The sequence below is a fragment of the Triturus cristatus genome, chromosome 7 (genome assembly GCF_964204655.1).
Source record: "Triturus cristatus chromosome 7, aTriCri1.1, whole genome shotgun sequence".
Taxonomy (NCBI): Eukaryota; Metazoa; Chordata; class Amphibia; order Caudata; family Salamandridae; genus Triturus; species Triturus cristatus.
Genome location: NC_140590.1, coordinates 639,035,910 through 639,056,724, shown reverse-complemented (window position 1 = coordinate 639,056,724; position 20,815 = coordinate 639,035,910). Strand labels below are relative to the sequence as shown.

Here is a 20,815-nt window from a genome sequence, read left to right as displayed (position 1 = left end):
ATGTAGTCCTCCATTGCGTCTGTTTCGGAGGGCGTAGGAGAAAAGGACTGGGGATCCTGATAGGAGGTTTGCAATCGTTCATACAGAACCGGTTCCGACTCTGCTGGCAATTTGTGCTTCAGAGGTATTCTGTAGGAGTCCAAGCCCTTCTCTGGCGTGATCTTCCGTTTGCGGAGCATCAGTCTGCCAGTGTCGGCGTCGATGAATTGTGGCTGTGAAGGCTCAGAAGGTGAGTGTCCAGTAGATAGGGACTGTGTCTGGCGGACACGTGTTCGGATCTCGAACATCTTCGGCGCCGTGGATGGCGGCAAACCAAAAGTGATGTTGGTTGGCGCCGAGGGTGCTTTTGGAGCCTTGCTCGTGTCGGGGCCCGACGTGGATCGGAGGGCTGCCCGTTCCCTGATGCGTTGCAACGACGCCGCGACTTGTCGCACCGAGAACGCCGAAGGTTCTTTGGTGCCGGGCGGTACCGTGGAGGTAGGCGTTGACTGCTTTGGAGCCCCAGGGTCATCGATCCGAAGAGAGGTATCAGCGGTCGTCGGAGTCGATGACTTGGCGTGTGCCGCCGTCTTCGAAGTGGACTCAGATGGAGCGGCCATTTTGACTTTGGTGGTCGGGGCCGACTGCTTCGGTGCCAGGGGCCGAGGCGCTTTTGTGGGACCGAGGGCCTTCCTTTTCGGGTCAGTACCGATATCCGCTGCAGCGAGTTTGGCGCCGAAATCCCTCTTAGTGCGTTCGGAGCCGACGGTCTTTGTTGGCGTCGAAGGAGTGGAGGCCTTCGAGGGCTTCGAGCCGATCACGGCCAGTTTCACTTTTGGTTTCGGTGGAACTGGTGCGACGATTGGTTTCAGTTTCGTTGAAGGGAATCCAGTCGTCTTTGGTAATAATGGCTCGTGCTGGATGTTCGAGGCGGGGCCGAAGAACTTTGGGATTGATCTTGGGTAAGGCCCGGAGGCGATCCCTTGACCTGAGCCGTAGAATGACGTACTTTGACGGCCTCCGTATCGACGGGTAGGCCTGGCTCTTCGCTAGAGCTATCTTCTTCGGCCCCAAAGGCCTCATCGTAGTCTCCTACCTCGTCGACGGCTTCTTCCCTGTGAAAAAGCACTTCATCGGCGTCTTCCAATCGGGAATCGTGTTCGGAAGCGGGGCTGGAGTTTACTTCTTCCACGCTCTCAACATCCTCGTCCTCGGTGCTGAAGATGTTGGCCGGGGCAGGCGCCGATTGCTGCGCTTCTAATCTCGCTGCCCGTCGATTCCGGAGAGTCTTCTTCGATCGGAATCGGGCACAGGTCATACATTTCGATTCGTCGTGATCCGGTGAGAGACATTTGTTGCATACCGGGTGGACGTCGATGTGTGGGTATTTGGCGTGGCATACAGGACACCGTTTGAATGGGGTCCTCGATTCCATCGTGGATGTAAGGTCGAAGTTCGGACCAAACGGATCCAAAAGGCTGGAAGAAGTTTCTAAACTAATTAAGAAAGCAGTCGATACCGAACGGGAACAGTACCGACGAAAACTAAAGGCCTTTTGGCCTTAAACTAAATTTTCCTAACTTGAGCTAAGATAAGCACATCCGAACCCAATGGCGGAAAAAAACAATCTAAGGATGGGGAGGATGCCCATCCGCACTGTGGTCCAGGGGAGGAGTCACCTATCTCGTGATACTTCGAAGACTCTTCCAGGACAACAACGTGCAAACATCCGGACCCAACACTAGGCGGCGATCTATGCACAGATATGAATTCAGCAGCCCACATGCCTCGAACATCTGGGCTTGAGACATGAACATCTCTGATCTGGTTCATCCCTGCTTGGCAAGGTAAAACATTGTGGTGGTGTTGTCAATCTTCACTAGGACACAGGAGCTGAGAATTCGGGGTCAGAAATGCCTGGAGACCTAGAAAAAACACAGCAGCATTTGTGGTTCTTAAACAGACCACTTTCCGTGTATTTCCAGTTCCTAAAGATGCGCTCCCCAGCTGTCCAAGGACGCATCCACTGTCTTTATGAAACTGGAATGCACCATCTCTTGAGACACCTGGAGATATATTTTCCTATTTTCCCCACCATGACAAAGATGCTTCATCGTAGGGGTGATGTTGATGACCTTCTCGAACAAACAGTGGATTTAAAACAACTGGGCATCCAGCTGTTCCTGTACAGGCTCCATATATATGCGATAGTTAGGAATTAATGAGATGCACGAGGATAGCATCCCCAGTATGGATTAGTAAATCACTGAAAATGACTTTTTGTAGCAGAGATGCCGTCTAATATTTTGTGCACTCATTCTGTCATGTGGTACACTTTTGCGATCCTGTTGCCCAAAACAGCTCTAAGAAACACCAGTGATTGGGCTGGAATGGAGTGATTACTTTTTTGCATTGAGTTCTAGTCTCAGAAACCTGAAGAGCTGTTGACAAGTCAATGTGGATTTTTTGGAGAGCGAAATGTGGGAGGAATTACCAATCAGTCGTCCAGGTAGGGGAATATCTGGTGCCCCGGTTTTCTCAAGAAAGCAGCTATTGGTGCCATGCAGTTCGTGAAAACCCTGAGAGCCGACCGAAGGCCAAAGGGAAGGACTTTAAATTGATAGTGGTGCCCTGCCACCTCGAACCTCAAGAACAGGCGATGTTTGACGTGAATGTGAGGATGAAAGTACGATATCGTTGTTGTCATGAAATCCTCTGTTTTATCATCAACAGAATCTCTTGCAAAGACAGCATCCTAAAGGACTGTTTCTTTATATATTTGTTTAGGTGTCAGTGATCCATGACCTGTCTCAATTTTCCCAACTTTTTCTTTATGAGGAAGAAGGTGAAATAGAAGCCTTTCCTTCTCTGTCAGAAAGGAACTTCCTCTATAGCTCCCTTTAAAAGAAATAGAGAAATCTCCTGTTTTAAGATAGTATGGTAGTGTTGTGCGCTCATGGGAGGAGGATGACAGGGAGGCTCTTGGACGAATTCCGGGGTGTGACCTTGATGTATGATATCCAACTGTCTGTCCATTGTTATACTTTCCAATTGGTGTGAAAAAGCGAAGAGTTAATGTTACCCGTGTGGTCTGCGTTAATATGAGGTGACTGGTGCCGGAGAAATTTCACTGTTGTCTTGAGCTATCCTGGGCTTTTCCCCCAGGGCTTGTTGAACTGGTTGAGAAAAAGTTCGAAGCGGTGCACCACCAATTTTACTTATTAATACATAACACCAAGTGGTCAGTTGTATGTACTCGAAAAAATCTTTATTTTAATTGTCCAACCATAGTCTCAGCCAACGCGTTTCGTTCAAATTGAACTTTGTCAGGGCATGTGTAAGGTTGAAAGTATATTCCAAACGTATGACCGTAATCTGTGTAAATAATATCCGTCTTGAGAGGAGCGTCGTGATTCCCAAATTAATAATCCCAATTGTAATCTCAGTGCCACCTTGATAAGAGCACTGTACACGATTCTGAAAATCAGTGGAGGTCCGTGCTCTCCCCTCAAAGTGTTCCGTATGCCTAAAGCGAAGACGCGCCAAAGTTGGTTGTCTAGCATAAGCCATGTTGGAGGCTCGAAACTGCTGCTGTGTAGTGGAGTCAATAGCCCTGTTGCGCACCCGGCTGATACCTGTATGATTGGTAAGAGGATCTCTGCATGCATTACCCTCTTCATCTATGAAATGGCTGAAAACACCTCTGTTGCAGTGTTGCCGTAGAGCGCGCAATATCAGTGTTCGCTTTTATGGCAACGAAATGCATCCACATGTTTGCCAAACAAGATTTCCCCGTCAAAGGGCATATCCAAAATGCTGGCTTGGACTTCAGAGCAGCCCTGTAAACGCATAACAGCTGCTCATTTCTCTGAACGCGGTGGAGGACAACTGTGCTCAATCCAGGTTCCTCTCCAAGCCTGTGGGCATCAAAGACACCCAAAAGAATCTCCCTTGGAGAGAAGAGGTCATTCCCCTGCATCTGCAGGCACCGCAACGTAGCTGATCCTTCAGTCCCACAGACTCCGAAAGGCTCAGCAACACAGGTGGTGGTTCTGCAACTCCCTTGAGGCCAGACCTGTCCTCTCAGCAAGTTTGAGGACAGTATCCCTTGTCTGTACTGCTGGAACAGTACCCCTGTGCACTGCGTCGACTTGCAGTTGCCAAGGCTATGGCTCTGTACTCTGGAGACCTTTGGACTACAAGAAGCTTTAGCCTCCCTTCCTGCCAAGATTTTCGTCCTCACCGCATCCTCTGCACCTTGGGCCTGCATCTTTGGTGAGCTGCTCAAGGTCCTCTTAAGACTCCTGTGCCTTCGGCCTGTGGGTCCTCTTGAGGGTCTTCTTTGGCTTCAGTGGGCTCCCCTACTTGCTCTGGTGTGGTATGACTCTCCTGCAATTGGCGAGTCCCTTGGACCTTGCTGGTGCCAATGTTGCTCCTTAATTGTTTATCACATCTGTTGGGGCTGCCAAGGCTTGTTGGTGCTCCCCGCCGGAACGAACCCCTAGTTCTTGACTTCCGACGTGGGGCAGCTCATGAAGGCTCCTGATCTTCGACAGTGTCCCCTGGTCCTCGCAGCTGCAGCGACAAGGTCACTGTCATCACTCATACATCTTCCGTCATCAGTGGTCATTGCCCTCCCGTGCCTCCTGGTCACCAGCTAATGGCATAGACTCTGTCCCCTCTGCTTGCAGGTTCTTCATTCAAGAATCCACCCTTGGATTCTACCGGAGTCTTTCACCTTCTTGGCCAGCGGCATCTTTCCTGAAGTCCTCCACTGTGGTCTACAGCGGTGTCTGACGTCACTTCGCGCCTATGCACCCGGCTTCCCTGGTGTAGGTATCCTGGTTCCTGGGGTATCCACAGGTGGGGTGACTCTCCATCCTTCCATCTTCCACGAGGTTTCTTCATAGTCTTCTGGGAAGGGTCCTTCTTCAAAACTGCAACCGTGACTTTCACACTGACTTGCATTGAGTATGCAGCTGTGTTTCTACACTGCACAAAGCCTCCGTGGGGTTCCTGTGTACGTACCTCGGGTGATTCCTTGTGTCCCCAGCTCTTCTGAGTCTCCTGGTCCAAGTCCCGACTTCAGTCGCAGTTAACATTCCACTTTTTCAGTATATGGTTTGGTCTATCCCTGGAGTATTTGTGCTTACTTACCTGTTTACAATTGAAGTATTGTGTGTACTGAGTTAATATTTCCGGGTAAGAGATATAACAATGTGTTAGTGAGTGTGTATAAGAAGGAATATGCTACTTACCAGTATGCATCTGTTCTTGGCATGTAGAGCTGCAGAGCCACACACTTAGGATAAGATCGCCATCTGGTGTTGGGCTCGGATGATTGCAGGTTGTTGTTGTCTTCAGAAGAAGCCTTTTGGTCACGAGATAGGTGACTCCTCCTCTGGACAACAGTGCGCATGGGCATCCACTCCATCCTCAGATTATTTTTCGCCATGATGGGAAATGATGGTGTATAAGAAAAAAGAGAAAGGATGTCCATGTGTAGTGTCTAATTAAGACAATGCTGGAACAGATACAGGTCCCGGGGAGGCGGGTGGGCGTGTGTGGCTCTGCAGCTCTACATGCCAAGAACAGATGCATACTGGTAAGTAGCATATTCCGTTCGAGGCATATGAGCTGCAGATCACACACTTAGGATAGACTATATAGCAGTGTCTCCCCTAGCGGTGGTCACCTGTATCCGTTGCAGCAGTTTGGAATAGAGTTTTTAGGACAGCTTGGCCTACGGAAACTTGTTGTTTGGATTGCACATCAACACAGTAATGTTTAGTGAAGGTGTGTGTGGTAGACCATGTGACTGCTTTGCAATTATCTTCTAAGGGAATGTTCCCTAAGAATGCCATGGAAGCCCCTATTTTACGCGTGGAGTGCGCCCTAGGGGGAGCTGTAAGAGTGCGTTTAGATTTTTGGTAACATATTTGGATACATTTAACTATACACCTGGCTATACCTGATTTTGAAATGGGGTTGCCTTTATGTGGTGGAGAGAAAGCAACAAACAGTTGTTTGGTTTTGCGAAAAGGTTTGGTTCTGTTGATGTAATAAAGCAAGGCTCTTTTAACATCTAAGGTATGAAGGGCTCTCTCAGCTACTGAGTCTGGATTAGGGAAGAAGACTGGTAGCTCGACTGATTGGTTAAGATGGAAAGGGGAAATGACTTTAGGTAGGAAATTTGGGTTTGTCCTAAGAACCACTTTGTTACGATGTAGTTGTAGGAATGGTTCTTCAAGAGTTAAGGCTTGTATCTCACTTACCCTTCGCAGGGATGTGATTGCGATAAGGAAAGCCACTTTCCATGTTAGGAACTGCAGTTCGCATTTATGCATAGGTTCAAATGGAGGGCCCATGAGCCTTCTTAGAACAATATTTAGATTCCACACTGGGGAAGGTGGTAATCTTGGAGGAATAATTCTTTTGAGACCTTCCATAAAGGCTTTGATGGCTGGTACCTTAAATAGTGACAGGTGTTTTGTAAGTAGGTTGCTAAGGCTGCTAGGTGTAGACGTATGGAAGAATACGCTAAATTGCATCTTTGCAAGTGTAGTAAATAGCAAATAATGTTTTGGATGGAAGCATCCAGTGGACGTATATCATTGTTAGTGCAGTAAATGGCAAATCTTTTCCATTTTGCAGCATAACATGCCCTAGTAGCAGGTCTTCTAGCTTCTTTTATGATATTCATACAGTCTGGTGGGAGGTTGAGGTAACCGAACTCTAAGACTTCAGGAGCCAGATTGCCAAGTTCAGATGCTGTGGATCTGGGTGTCTGATTTCTCCATGGTTCTGGGTTAATAGGGCCGGGGAAAGGCGCAATTTTTGATGTGGAACTAGCGATAGTTCCAGAAGTGTCGTGAACCAGGGTTGACGTGCCCAAGTGGGAGCTACTAGGATCAGTTTTAGAGACTGTTGTTTGAGCTTGCGTACCACAAATGGAATGAGTGGGAGAGGCGGAAAAGCGTACGCAAATCTGCCTGACCAGTTCATCCATATTGCATTGCCCTTCGACTGTGGGTGTGGAAACCTGGCGGCGAAGGTTGGGCATTTTGCGTTTTCGTGTGTGGCCAACAGGTCTATGTCTGGTTGGCCCCATTTTTGGAAGAATGGAAATAGGACTTTGGGGTGTAATTCCCATTCGTGGATTTGCTGTGTCTGACGACTTAGGAGATCGGCAACCTGGTTGTGAACCCCTGGAAGGTTTTCCGCTAGCAGGTAGATGTTTTGGGGAATTGCCCATCTCCAGATGTTCTGTGCGAGTTGGGACAGTTGGAGAGAATATGTCCCCCCCTGTTTTTGTATGTAATACATTGTCGTCATGTTGTCTGTGCGTATGAGGACAGTTTTGTTCTTTAGATGTACTTGCAAGGATTTCAGTGCTAGGAACACCGCTAGAAGTTCTAGGTGATTGATATGGAGCAGTTTTTGTTGAGTGGTCCATCTGTCCTGAGTGGTGTGTTGAAGGAGGTGGGCTCCCCACCCTGTGAGAGATGCGTCGGTCGTCAGCACTACTTGTGGAAGAGGCTCTAAGAACGGTCGCCCTTTGGACAGGTTGATGGTGTTCCACCATTTCAGTGAACAAAGTGAGCGACTGTCCACCAACACCAGATCGGTAAGTTGTCCGTGAGCCTGGTTCCACTGTTGTGCTAGACATTCTTGCAAGGGACGCATTTGAAGTTGTGCGTGTGGCACGATGGAGATGCATGACGCCATCATGCCCAACAATTGCATAAACACTCTTGCTGGAAGAGAGTGTTTTGTTTGAAATTTTAAGATGAGGTTTTGTATGTTGGCTATCCTGGCTGTGCTGGGATAAGCTATGGCCTTGGACGTATTTATGGTGGCTCCCAGATATTGATGTATGTGGGAGGGTTGCAGTTGAGATTTGGGATAGTTGATGGTAAATCCCAAGTCGTGTAGGGTTTGAATAGTGCGGTGAGTGTGAAGAACGCATTTGTCGAGAGTATTGGCTTTTATGAGCCAATCGTCGAGATACGGGAAGACATGGATTTGTGGTCTCCTGAGGTGCGCTGCCACTACTGCTAAGCATTTGGTGAATACCCTGGGTGCAGTTGTTACTCCGAATGGGAGGACTGTAAACTGATAGTGCTGTCCGTCTACCACAAATCTTAGATACTTCCTGTGAGCAGGATGCATGGGGATGTGAAAGTATGCGTCCTTGAGGTGCAATGTGGCAAGGAAGTCGCCTTGTTGAAGTAGTGGGAGGATTTGTTGGAGAGTGATCATATGGAAGTGATCTGAGTATGTACTGGTTTAGTAGTCTGAGGTGGAGTATGGGTCTTAAAGTCTCGTCCTTTTTGGGAATTAGGAAGTATAGAGAATATACTCCTGTACCCTGATGCTGGAGTGGAACTGGTTCTATTGCGTGTTTTTGAAGCAAGGACCGAATTTCCTGTTTGAGGAGTGTAAGATGGTGTGGTGACATTGGACGGTGTTTGGGTGGTATGTGTGGGGGGGGGGGGGGGTGTTTGTGAGTTCGTGGCAGTAACCAAACTGGATAATTTGTCTTACCCACGTCTGTTGTGATGGAATTCCAGACAGGTAGGAACTGTTGGAGTCTTCCCCCGAATGGAGTGGAATGGTCTGGGGGGAGTGGGGGCAAGTCACTGTTTAGTGGCTGGAGAGGTGCGGGTGTTGGTATTGCCCCGACCTCGGCCCTTGGTGTTGTTTCCCCTATATCCTCCTCTAAAATATCCTCTGTTCGGGGATGTTTGTGCGGAGGTTTTGAAAGTGGAAGAGGTGTCTGTTCCCACATTTTTGGAGGCTCCCCTATAAAAGTAGCGTCAAAAGGAGCCTCGCGGTTGTGGAGACTGTAATGCTCCCATTGATTTAGCAGTCTCGTTATCTTTCTTCATCTTCTCTAGTGCAGTATCTACTGCGGGTCCAAATAGTTGCTCTTGGTTGAATGGTTGAGCAAGAATTGTTGCTTGTACTTCCGGCTTAAAGCCTGAAATACGTAGCCATGCGTGGCGTCTAAGTAGTATGCTTGTGTTGACCGCCCTAGAGGCAGTGTCCGCTGCGTCTACTGCACATTTGATTGATGCATTAGATATGAGTTTTCCCTCTTGGATGAGGTCATTGGCCTGGGATTTGTACTGATCTGGCAGGTGTTGTAAAAGATCTTCTAGCTGATCATAATGAGCCCTATCATATCGGACTAATAGGGTTTGTGTGTTGGCAATACGCCAATGGTTAGCAGCTTGTGCTGCAACTCTTTTGCCCGAGGCCTCTAATAGCTTGGACTCTTTGTCTGGGGGCGGTGTGTCTCCTGTTGTTTGGGAGTGAGCCTGCTTTCTTGCGTTTGAAACGACTAAAGAGTCTAGAGGGAGCTGTGCTTTAATGTACGCGGGATCCTGTGGGGCCGGTCTATATTCTTTTTCAATTCGGGGGTTAAGAACCCTAGCTCTAACAGGGTCTTTAAAAACCTCTGTAGCGTGTTTTATGACTCCGTTAATCATGGGCAAGATCTGAACTGATTTTTGCGACTGCTCAAATGTGTCTAGAAGAAAGTCCTCTTCAGGTGTATCTGAGTGCATGGTGACGCCATGGAAAAGCGCCGGCCTGTTTATCAGCTGTCCAAACCCTAGGTAGTCATCAGGAGGGGAGGGTTTGGAGGGGTATGTAGTGGGATCAGGAATATCAGGTAAAGGGTAAGCCCAGTCATCTAAGGGTGCCGTATCCGGGAGTGTGAAAGGATCATTAGGATCATTAAGGTCATCCGGATCCCCCCCCCCCTAAGTCATCATCATCATCCTGTGGAGGTGGTGTATGTGAAGGAGATGGTAGAGGAGAAGGAAGTGGGGCAGAGGGGGTGGGATGAGAGGTGATATAGGAGAGGAAGGACGAATGGGTGAGGTGGCAAAGTCCTTCTTCTTTATGGGAGCTGGAGGAGGTGTTGTGTCCAGCTTCCTTTTCTATATGGCACAGCGGTGACCTGTCCGGTTTTTGGATTGATATAAATCCTTTTTTGCGTGGGATCCGGGCGAAAAAGTTCTTCATTGTCCGAAAGTGGCTTTGGTGCCGACTTTTTCGGTTCCAATCTATGTTTTCGGTGATCGGTAGAGTCTTTGCGGACTTTTTTCGGTACCGACGATGGTTTCGGTGCCGAAGAACTTTTCGGTGCCGGCAGAGAATTCGGTGCCGAAGAACGTTTCGGTGCCGGTGGAGACTTCGGTGCTGAAGAACGTTTTGATGCCGGTGGAGATTTCGGCCTCGATGGTTTCGGAGCCTGCTTCGGTGCCGAGAGGTGTTTGAGTCTTCGGTACCGAAGGTATTGTGGGCACAATAACATGAGGTTTGCTCGAGCCCGAGCCACCTGCGGGCTTATATTTCTTCGGAGCCGGGCCCGAGGGCGGGGCTTCTGAAGACGATTTTCGGTCGCGACTGGGGCCAGCTGGCGGAGTCTTGACCAATGTCTTTTTTGGGGGGGTTGGGGTAGGGGCACTGGTACTCACTCGTTGCCCCGGAGTGATGAGGTCATCAGAATCATCCGCTTCGGATACGATTTGGAAGTCTTCGGAATCGTCTTCCGGGACATCCTGAGCAAAGATGTCCTCTGGTTCTGGAGCTGGTCTGGCCATGATATGGCGTCGAGCTCTTCGGTCCCGGATGGTTTTCTTGGAACGGAATGCGGCGCAGGCTGGACAGTTGGATTCGTTATGTTCCGGCGAGAGGCACAGGTTGCAGACCTCGTGGTGGTCACTGTGGGGGAACTTTGCTCCACATTGGGGGCATTTTTTAAAAGGTGTCCTTTCCATGAGCCGTATCCGGAACCGGTCCGATTGGATTTCGACGTCGAGTTGTAAAGGTTGTTGGTTTCGAAAGCTGGATTTTCTGAAGTTTTCAGCCGGAGTGGAAAAGTTCATCCGAACCCAAGGGCGGAAAAAAACAATCTGAGGATGGAGTGGATGCCCATGCACACTGTTGTCCAGAGGAGGATTCACCTATCTCGTGACCAAAAGGCTTCTTCCGAAGACAACAACCTGCAATCATCCGAGCCCAACACCAGATGGCGATCTTATCCTAAGTGTGTGATCTGCAGCTCATATGCCTCGAACATATACTTATTTTTATAACTACACAGTGTGTTTATCTTTCGTTTAACTTACACTATATGATTAGTTCTGGTAAAATAAGCTGCTTAACACTCCTTCTGGACTAAACCTGAAGGCTGCTCTCCACAGCTAGCACTTAGAGAGCTTTCTATGGTTGTCTAAGACCACTAAAATCCCTATAAGAATTGTCTGGATTAAAGCAAAGTGCTTCACTTAAATGTGCACCATATACTGAGCCAGGCCCCTACAATAATCCATCGAGAGATTGTACTTTTCTGGACAGCATGACCCTTTTTTGCTCCCACATACCCCACGAAGAGTTGGTAATCCACCCGGAATTCTTTTGTGCGTTCAAGGTAGAACAACAGTTATTTTTAGGTACTGAGGGTGGAGTCGCTCCTCTTCTTTGGAGGGATGGAGAGGAGCGTATAAAGTGGGGAGGGTGACAAGAGTGCCCCATGTAAGAATGAGGCCCAACTGCGAAGAACCAACTTGTCAGGGAAGATGGTCAGGTAAGGAGGCTTGGATGACAGAGCTTGCAATTTGCTCACCCTCCTGGCAGATGTTATTGACACTAAAAAGGCTGTTTTGATGGCAAGCAGCTGGAGGGGGTAGCTGTGTAAGGGTTCGAACGAAGCACACATCAGGATGGTGAGATGTAAATAAAGGTCCCACTGAGGCATGATGAAAGGGGCAGGTGGAAACATATGTACAAGGCCCTTGAGAAATCTATTTACAATAGAGGATTCAAGTGGAGAGGGTTGGTTGAGCAGCCTCAAAAAGGCGGACAGGGCTAAACGTTACCATTTGAGAGTGCCCACAGCAGAGCCCTGCTGGGCAAGGGTCATTATAAAGAGTAAGACCCGAGAGAGGGAAGCAGAAACAGGATTAATAGATATTTCTGTACAACATTTCACAAATGTGTTCCACCGGCAGGTGTCCATGGTCTTGGTGGAGGGCCGACAGGACTCCAAAATAACATTGCAAACTTTGAGATAAAAGTAGAATTCTATCAACTGATGCCACTCAATTGCCACGCAAGAATACATAGAGTTGACAGGTTTGGATTGAGGACCCTATCCTGTTGCTACGAAAGAAGATTCTCCTGAAAGGGCAGCCTGATCAGAGGATCCATCCTCAAGGCCCAGGACCTCAGCCGCTCTTGACACCACCAAGACAAATGAAGCTCCTTCCTCCATAACCACACTAGAAGGAAAGATTGGCCATAATAATCCTCTGACCCACCCAGATTGTATTACCCACAGGGCCTATAATAAAGCACAGTCTCCAACCCAGTGGTTATTGTTCAGTTCGCGCTGGAGCAGACATTTGGCGAAACCGTTTTGGCTCCATATTGGAGTTGAGTTTAACGATTGGGGTCAGCGCCACTGGAAAGGGCTCCTCAGAAGGTCATGATCCAGAAGCTAAGGGCCTGACTGGCGTACACCGAAATCCAGTGGAGGTACCTGCCGAACCCTTGGTGCCCGAAAGCACTCCGATGTGCCAGCTCATGTACATCTCGGGTGCATGGTAACATAAAATTCATTTGACTGGGCAGGGGACAGTTTAGCTCTGGGACATTCTGGGAGGCGCAGAGCGAACCCAGACTCAGGCTTCACAGCGGACGTGTGGGATCGGAGCCTAGATTTGTGGCATTCTTCCCAGACCTCATCAAATGGCTTGGACCAGCGCAGTCGAAGAAAGGTTTGACTTCTTGGACTTTTTGTGAGACTTTCCCCAACGATGAATTTGAGTGAAACGATGACCAGCGGGAATTAATCCAAGAGCAGGCCTGGAACCTTCCTCGCAACCGAGACCTGGAGCAGTGCAGAGAGTCGTCCGGTGTCAGGCGATCAGGAGTTTCAAGACATGCTTCTGTCAGCCTTAGAACTGGAGGGCTATTGTTGGGGATAAAGTACTTCCTATCCAGTTTCGCACAAGGAGGATATTCAAAATGGGAGGAAACTGAGAAAGAAGTGTTCATCATATACTTTTTTTTTTCTTCAGTACACTTGTACCAAAAAAACCATTTTATTAGGACAGCTTTATTTTCAATGACATGCCAAATAGTGTATATGCAGAAGTGCAGCATGTAATATGCTATTTGTTACTCATTGTTGAGTGTGGAGTGAGGCAATGACTCATGAGAGACTATGTCTGAAGTCGGTCAAAAGGCCTCTGCCTTCATTCAATAATGACAAAATATAGCATATTACACTTTACTTACCCGCATATATTGTTTGTGTAATGGTGTTCTTTCATTTTCATAGGTATTTAAGCAAAGCCAGAGCACAACCTCATTGCACATGCTCATAATTTGCCGGAGTGAAGATCTAGTGTATCATTGTCTGAAAGAAGCACCTTTACCATGGTAAAAACAAGGAATTCGATCTTATCAATCATCATAAATGTCTAAATTGGATTTTATTGCTAAACTTGTTCTAAGTTACATATTTCATTGTACCACGCTAATTTTCACTGGCATTGTATGAACCTGATTATGTTACCACTACTCACCACTTTCTCAGGGGATAAGGAGTTCATCCACTTTTCAATCATATTTTCCATGTAACTGCCAGAACACTGCTTGTTCTCATTCTGCTGCTTTAGTTTCATCAAACGCGAGGCATACCGTTTTTGCCATTCTTCAAGTTCTTCTTGGGAATGAGCTGAAGTACACTGAGCCCCATACCTGCAGAGCCCTTGTTCCAAAAATCTACAAGGCAAATAAATCAAATTAAGTCAAATGCAATTTAAAAAAAATCTATCACCGAGCACAATTAATGTATTGAGTCGCCTTTGACAGTATTTAAACATGCGGCCAGCAACAGATGAAAATAGTCCACCACATTTGGCAACGATCTTGTGCCAAGCTCTTCCCTACATGGCTCCACCTACAAAGGTGTAGAATAATAGTGATTTCTGACAAATGGGATATGCAGAGGCCCGCAACAGGGGTGGCTCCTTTCGCTAATGCTCTTTCCACTGGCTATGGAACTATTGGCAGCAGTAATGCGTAAATAAGAAAGAGATAGAGAGGGGTAGCATTAAATGGATGTAGCCACTTAATATCTCTGTACGCGGACGGCGTGGTTAACTATTTAATCAACTCAGCAATAAACATGGGTCCGGTACTTGACCAGCTGGAAAGATTTGGATAAGGCTCTAGGTTAAAAGTTAACAAAAGCGAATCATGCTTGTACCCCTTACATGAGAATTTAGCAGGTGCCTTCTCCCCGGGATTGCAGCTGCAGTTGGCAAATAAGGCCTTCAGGTATCTTGGGATACAGGTATTTCAAGACAAGGATGTAGGATCTTTTTGGCATAGATACCCAAAATTGTTTGCCTGGCGTCAGTGTGTTTTTACTGTAGTTTACTGGGATACTGCTAGCCAGGAACCCAGTGACAGTGCTCTCTCCTGGGCATTCGCGTGGCTGACCTAACGGACTGGCAGGATGCTGACATATGCACATTAGGAGATCTCTACGATGGAGGTGCATTACGACCCTTTCTCTCCTTGATTGACGAAGAGAGCATCCAACATGGGCAGTTCCCTAGTCACGCCGCTTGGATAGCTATGCTGGGGCGTCATTGGGGTAATATGTCACAAGAGCTCCCGACACATCTCCTGCTACAGTACATACATGGGATGGGCACAGGGCGGCACCTTATAAAACGGTTCGCAGAGTCAATTCATGAACATCCCATAACTGATTTAACACAGCTGCGTAATAAATGGGAGGCAGACTTCTCAATGCCTTATACGCCTAAAGAATGGGATACACTGTTGAAGAGCCCTAAAACTATCCCCAGAAATGCAAGGTTTAAGTTGATCCAATTGTACATAATTCATAGAGCGTATTTAACCCCAGATAAAATTAATAGGTATTTTAACAGACTAGATGCGCGTTTCCTACGCTGCAAATTGGTGAATGTGGATCTCCTGCATATGCTGTGGTTGCACCACTGGCTGCGAGAATACTGGCATGGTGTGATTTGGTTGCTGCTTACAAGCACAGATAGGGCGCTACCGCACACATGGGAGGCTTGTATTGTGGGAATATTTCCCACAGATAAGAAGCAAAGAGCATCTTCTAGTTTACTGGATCTGGGGCTAGCTGTGGCCAAGCGGCTCGCAATGCCACGATGGAAAGCGGAGGATCCCCCACCACTTGAAGCCTGAATACAATCCATGATAAATTGGGCCAAAGCTGTCTCTCTTCTGAGGGAGGATATGCTTGGGCTGCACAAGTACCCTATTTCGACCGCTTGGAATACATTCTGACTGCGCTCCAAGTGGCAACAGCCCCGGATGACCCCCTAGACATTTCCAATGTTATCCAATATGGTTTACACATGGGTTGTAGCGTGACCTGCTAATGGGATGATATGGAACACTTGTCACAGTCACTGTATACTGGCTCAGTTTGCGATTAATACGGACATATCTAAAACTGTCATACTGGCATTCTTATGATAGACATGGGTTGTCCGCCGTTTTTCTGAGCTGTTCCTGCCCTCCAATCTTTTTCTTTTGGATTATTGTTCAATGTCTTATTGTTATCCATAAAGTAGTTTGATCACCAACCCGGATGATACGGCAGAGCCGACTGAAGACACTGGGAAAAGCACATGTGGAACGAAATTGTCTGTGGCACAAGGCCCGTAACCATGCTAATTTATCACAATGTTAGTAGGTATTGACAGATCTGATTTATTTCTGCTGTATTGGATGTCTATCATTGCACTGCATGTACATGGGCAGTTTGGCAATTTGTTCTTATACTATAGTACCATGCTCGAAAATGATTGGATTGTTGTAAACGTTTACTGGTTCCACACATTTTATATGTGATTGATATATGTTAACTCAATAAACAGATCAAACAAAAAACTAAGGTACCCAGGGCATTGTTACACCAAGGGTCTCCCATGGGCTTCAGCATGTATTGTGCCACACAAGGGAGCCCATGCAAACTGTGTCTGCAGAGCTGCCATCGCAGTCTGCGTAAAATGGCGCTTGCGCCTTTCACTTTAGACACAAGGCTTCCCTCATATCCCGGTCACTGCACTTTACCTATAAGTCACCTCTAAGGATCCTTTAGAATTAAGTAGGGTGGGGGCGCTTCCGAGCGCCACCAGACTGCATTGAAGGGCACAATTGGTGCCCTACTTGCATAAACCAGTTTTGCCCAGTTCAGGAGCCGCTGGCTCCCACTGTGGTGCAAAACTACACAAAGGACAGGGCAGTGTCCACCTCCTCCCCCCGTCCAGCTCCTCCCTAAAGAGGTGCCCAGAGCTCCTCCACGGAGCCACTTGATTCTGCCATGCTAAATCTTGGTCGTGGGAGCGGGGCCAGTTGTGTAGATTCCCTGCACCCCGCTGATAGGTGGGTCACCACAGAAGAGGTCCTTCCCCTTTTCAGGGTTAAGGGTCCCCCATGAGAGTGGACCTTAGATTCGTCCTGACAACAGCTTAAAAATCCAACTGCCTGTCGTCAGAAGACAGCATAAAGACTCTTTTGCTGGAGGACACTAACGCTGTGGTTTCTTCGAGCTAGGACTAAAGACAAGGCTGCTCTTGGTGGGAAGATTCCTGCAGCAGCTTTGCCTCCAAGCTCTTCAAGTTTCTGCAAATCCGTGGCCGTGCATTCTCAGAGTCCACAAGGACTCTGCCTGCATCCAAGCAGAAGGAATCTCCCTTGGAATGAAGGAGTCACTTCCCTGCATACACCGACAACCGGTTTGCTGATCCTGTTACCCCACAAACATTGCAAAACAGGTGGTGGTTTATTGGTTCTGCAGAGGCCTGACCAGTCTTCCCTGAAACTTGGGTGACTATAATCCCTCTCCAGCCAATGGGAACTGCCTCCCTGTAAACCACATTAGTTTGTCATTGCCAAGGATTATTGGCTTTCTTCACAGGAGATCTTCAAGTTCCAAAAAGCCCGAGCCTCCAGCATTGCACAGTTCCAACAACTATGTCCTGTATGCATCCTCTGCATTGTGGATCTTCATCTCTTTTGTGCTGCTGAGGCTTCCTTGAGACTCCCTGTACCTTGCTGGGTTAGTCCCACAGACCTTTCTGGTCTGCCGCACAGCATCTTCTTCCCCAAACTGTATGCGTATTCCAAGGCTTGTTGGTGGTTCTGCAGGCCACTGACCTTCCGCCACCCGTCGACCAGCATGAGACAGCTTGTGGATGGTCCTGTCCTGTTACACACAATCAATCAATCAATCAATCAATCAATCAGAACACTTGTAAAGCGCACTACTCACCCGTGAGGGTCTCAGGGCGCTGGGGGCGGTGGGGGGGTTGGGGGATGCTGCTACTGCTTGAATAGCCAGGTCTTGAGGAGTCTTCTGAAGGTTAGCAGGTCCTGGGTCTGCCGTAGGAGGATGGGGAGGGTGTTCCAGGTCTTGGCGGCGAGGTGGGAGAACGATCTGCCGCCGGAGTCGCTCTTCGGATGCAGGGGACGGTGGCGAGGGCGAGGTCGGCTGAGCGGAGCTGGCGGTTGGGGGTGTAGAAGCTGAGTCGTCTGTTGAGGTATGCTGGTCTGTTGTTGTGGAGTTCCTTGTGTGCATGGGTGAGGAGTGTGAAGGTGATCCTCTTGTTGACGGGGAGCCAGTGCAGGTCTCCCAGGTGGGGTGGGATGTGGCTGCGGCGAGAGATGTCAAGGATCAGGCGTGCCAAGGCGTTTTGAGTGCGTTGAAGTCGTCTCAGGAATTTGGCCGAGGCTCCTGCGTAGAGGGTGTTTCAGTAGTCCAACCTGCTGCTGACGAGGGCCTGGGTGACCGTTCTTGTTTCGGTGGGGATCCACCTGTAGATCTTGCGGAGCATGCGGAGGGTGTTGAAGCAGGAGGACGAGAAGGCGTTGACCTGCTTTGTCATGGAGAGAGTAGAGTCGAGGATGAACCCCAGGTTGCATGCGTGGTCAGTGGATGTTGGAGCTGTTCCCAGTGCAGTCGGCCACCAGGTATCGTTCCAGGCCGAGGGGGTGGTGCCGAGGATGAGGACTTCCGTCTTGTCCAAGTTTAGCTTCAGTCGGCTGTTGTTCATCTACTCAGCGACTGCTTTCATTCTTTCGTGGAGGTTGGTTTTGGCGGTGAGGGGGTCCCTGGTGAGGGAGAGGATCAGCTGGGTGTCGTCGGCGTGGGAGATGATGTTGAGGTCGTGCAGTCGGGCGACGTGGGCAAGCGGTGCCATGTAGATGTTGAACAATGTCGGGATGAGCCCTGGGGTACGACGCAGATTATCTTGGTGGCTTCAGAGCGGAAAGGGGGAGGCGGACGCTCTGGGTTCTGCCGGAGAGAAAGGAGGTGGTCCAGTCCAGAGCCTTGTCTCGGATCCCAGTGTCGTGGAGGCGTGTACGTAGGGTGTGGTGACAGACCGCGTCGAAGGCGGCTGACCGGTCCAGGAAGATGAGGGCCGTGGTTTCTCCATTGTCCAGCAGGGCCCTGATGTCATCGCTGGTGGCGATGAGGGCAGTTTTGGTGCTGTGGTTGCTGCGGAACCCGGACTGGGACAGGTCCAGGATGCTGTTCTCCTCGAGGTAGCGGGTCAGTTGTCTGTTGACTGTCTTCTCAATGAACTTTGCCGGGAACGGGAGCAGGGAGATGGGTCGGATGTTCTTGAGGTCCTTGGGGTCAGCCTTGGGTTATTTGAGTAAGGCAATGATCTCGGCAGGCTTCCACCTCTCCGGGAAGGTCGCTGTCTCGAAGGAGATGTTCATGGCTTTCCGGACATGGTGTGAGATGGTGGTGCTGGCTTTGTTGAAGATGTAGTGTGGGCATGGGTCTGACGGAGATCCGGAGTGGATGGTGTTCATGATTTTGATGGTGTCGTCGTAGTTTATGTTGGTCCAGGAAAGCAGGGGATCGGTGCGGAAGGTGGCCGTGGGGACGGAGGTCTCAGTGGTTGTCGGGGCAGTCGTGATGTTGAAGCTGCCGTGGATATCTGTGATCTTGCGATTGAAGAAGGTGGCAAGGGAGTCGCACAGGTCTTGCGAAGGTGGGATGTCGTAGGTGTTGGAGCTGGGGTTGGAGAGTTCCTTTACTATGTTGAAGGGCTCTTTGCTGTTGTGTGCGTTGTTCTCTAGGCAGTCTTTGAAGGAGGCCCTCTTGGTGGCTCTGATGAGGTGATGGTGATGGTATCTGGGGGTGGCGTTCTTGTGGGCTGCGTAGCTGTCCGGTGTCTGTTTACTGTGCCATATCTTCTCTAGCTTTCGGCAGGTTTGCTTGGAGGTCCTCAGTGAACCAGCTGGCTTTCTTGCTGGTGTGTCTGTTGGGCTTCTTGATCGGGGCGAGGATGTTGGCGCAGTCATCAATCCATTGTCTGAGGTTGCGGGCGGCGGTGTCTGGGCTGGTGGGTGGGCTCCGTGTGAGGCACACACACTCTGCTCCTCAACACCAACACACCGCTTAGCGGTACAACATTCAGTAACATCCGTTCCCCACCTTCTTACCAGTTATGGCAGGTCATGGTCTTGGTTGATAGGGTGGTTGAATGGAAAGGGTGTCCACAGCTCACGGAACACGGTTCCGACAAAGGGCGCAATACGCACACTATCGGACAGAACAAGGACTGCATTTCCTATGAGACTAAGCGGAAGTCGCTGTGCTAGCCTGGGAAATGAACCGGAAGAGGAGGAAGGTCCAAAAGGAGCCTCCAGGAATCCTGACACTGCTGATTATTCTTCTGCCAAGCATGGTGTCTGTGCTGTACTTCATCCTGGTGGGTTACCGGTATGGGTGCACTTGCACCGACGTAAGCAAGGTCTTCCTCGGATCTAGTTACTGTGGCAGTGCCGATTCCTCAGAGAAATTTGTGATTTTTGCTCAGCGCTATTTCTGCTTTTGACCTCTTCATGTAGCAGCAACCCTTCTCATTTCGTTCATCATTATTTAAAAGGATATTGAGCTGAAAGGATTCTAGGCTTATGGTTTAGGTAATTAGGAACCCAGGATGGTGAACTGATTACCAGGATGCGCATGCATTGGCTCAGATATATGCTACACCTACCTTTGGCATAAAGAATCAAAAGACGCAGTTTGGTGACTTATTTTTTGTTTAATCCTTAACAGGGGGTTCAAGAGGCGGTCTTCTGCTCTTCCCCTGTGAAGTGGAACATGTCATGTGTGCTGGTGTTTATGGTTCCATACTATCTATTTTGCTTACATGAGTAAAGTGCTAAGAGTGTGTTTACATGTTGCATGGAAAAAGGCATTAAGATTTCCATATGTTTATGCCCGTTTCTTAGCGCAAACCATCATCCTTACTGATCTAGTTGCAGGGACGTTTACTAATTCCTCATGAATAGGACAAAGGAATTGTTGCACAAGTTACTACTTGTGTAACGATATATCTGTAAGAGACATTAGTTAGTGATCGATTCCTTACCGTAGAATATTCCCCAGGCGTCAGTCTGGATCCTGAAAGTTTTCTGCTTAGCAGTACCCCTGCGTGCCATTAGGTAGCGCTGTGCGGCTCCGTGCCCGTCACTGGCGTCATGCGCGCCGGGATGACTTAACGGAGGCTACTTAGGCGCCATGCAAGCTGACGTCAGTTCTGTACACAACTTTCCGCGCCGAAACGCAGAGCCATGCGAGACACTGACCTTTAGTGCATAAAATTAGGGCCCTCAAAGGGGATGACCTTAACCCTAGTAATCAGTTCGCAGAACGGGGAGGATGGGTGGGGCGGTAAGGAAACTATCACTAACTAATGTCTCTTACAGATATATCGTT

General features: G+C 48.8%; 1 protein-coding gene across 3 annotated transcripts in view; it reads right to left on the bottom strand.

Annotated features, from left to right (window-relative positions):
• HELZ (helicase with zinc finger) overlaps positions 1–20,815 on the bottom strand; it is a 2,003,166-nt gene that overhangs the window by 1,528,558 nt on the left and 453,793 nt on the right. For all 3 annotated transcript variants that reach the window (XM_085617266.1, XM_085617269.1, XM_085617268.1), the window contains exon 9: positions 13,587–13,785. In XM_085617266.1, coding sequence (XP_085473392.1) covers positions 13,587–13,785 — 199 coding nt within the window. The remainder of the gene's footprint in view (positions 1–13,586; positions 13,786–20,815) is intronic.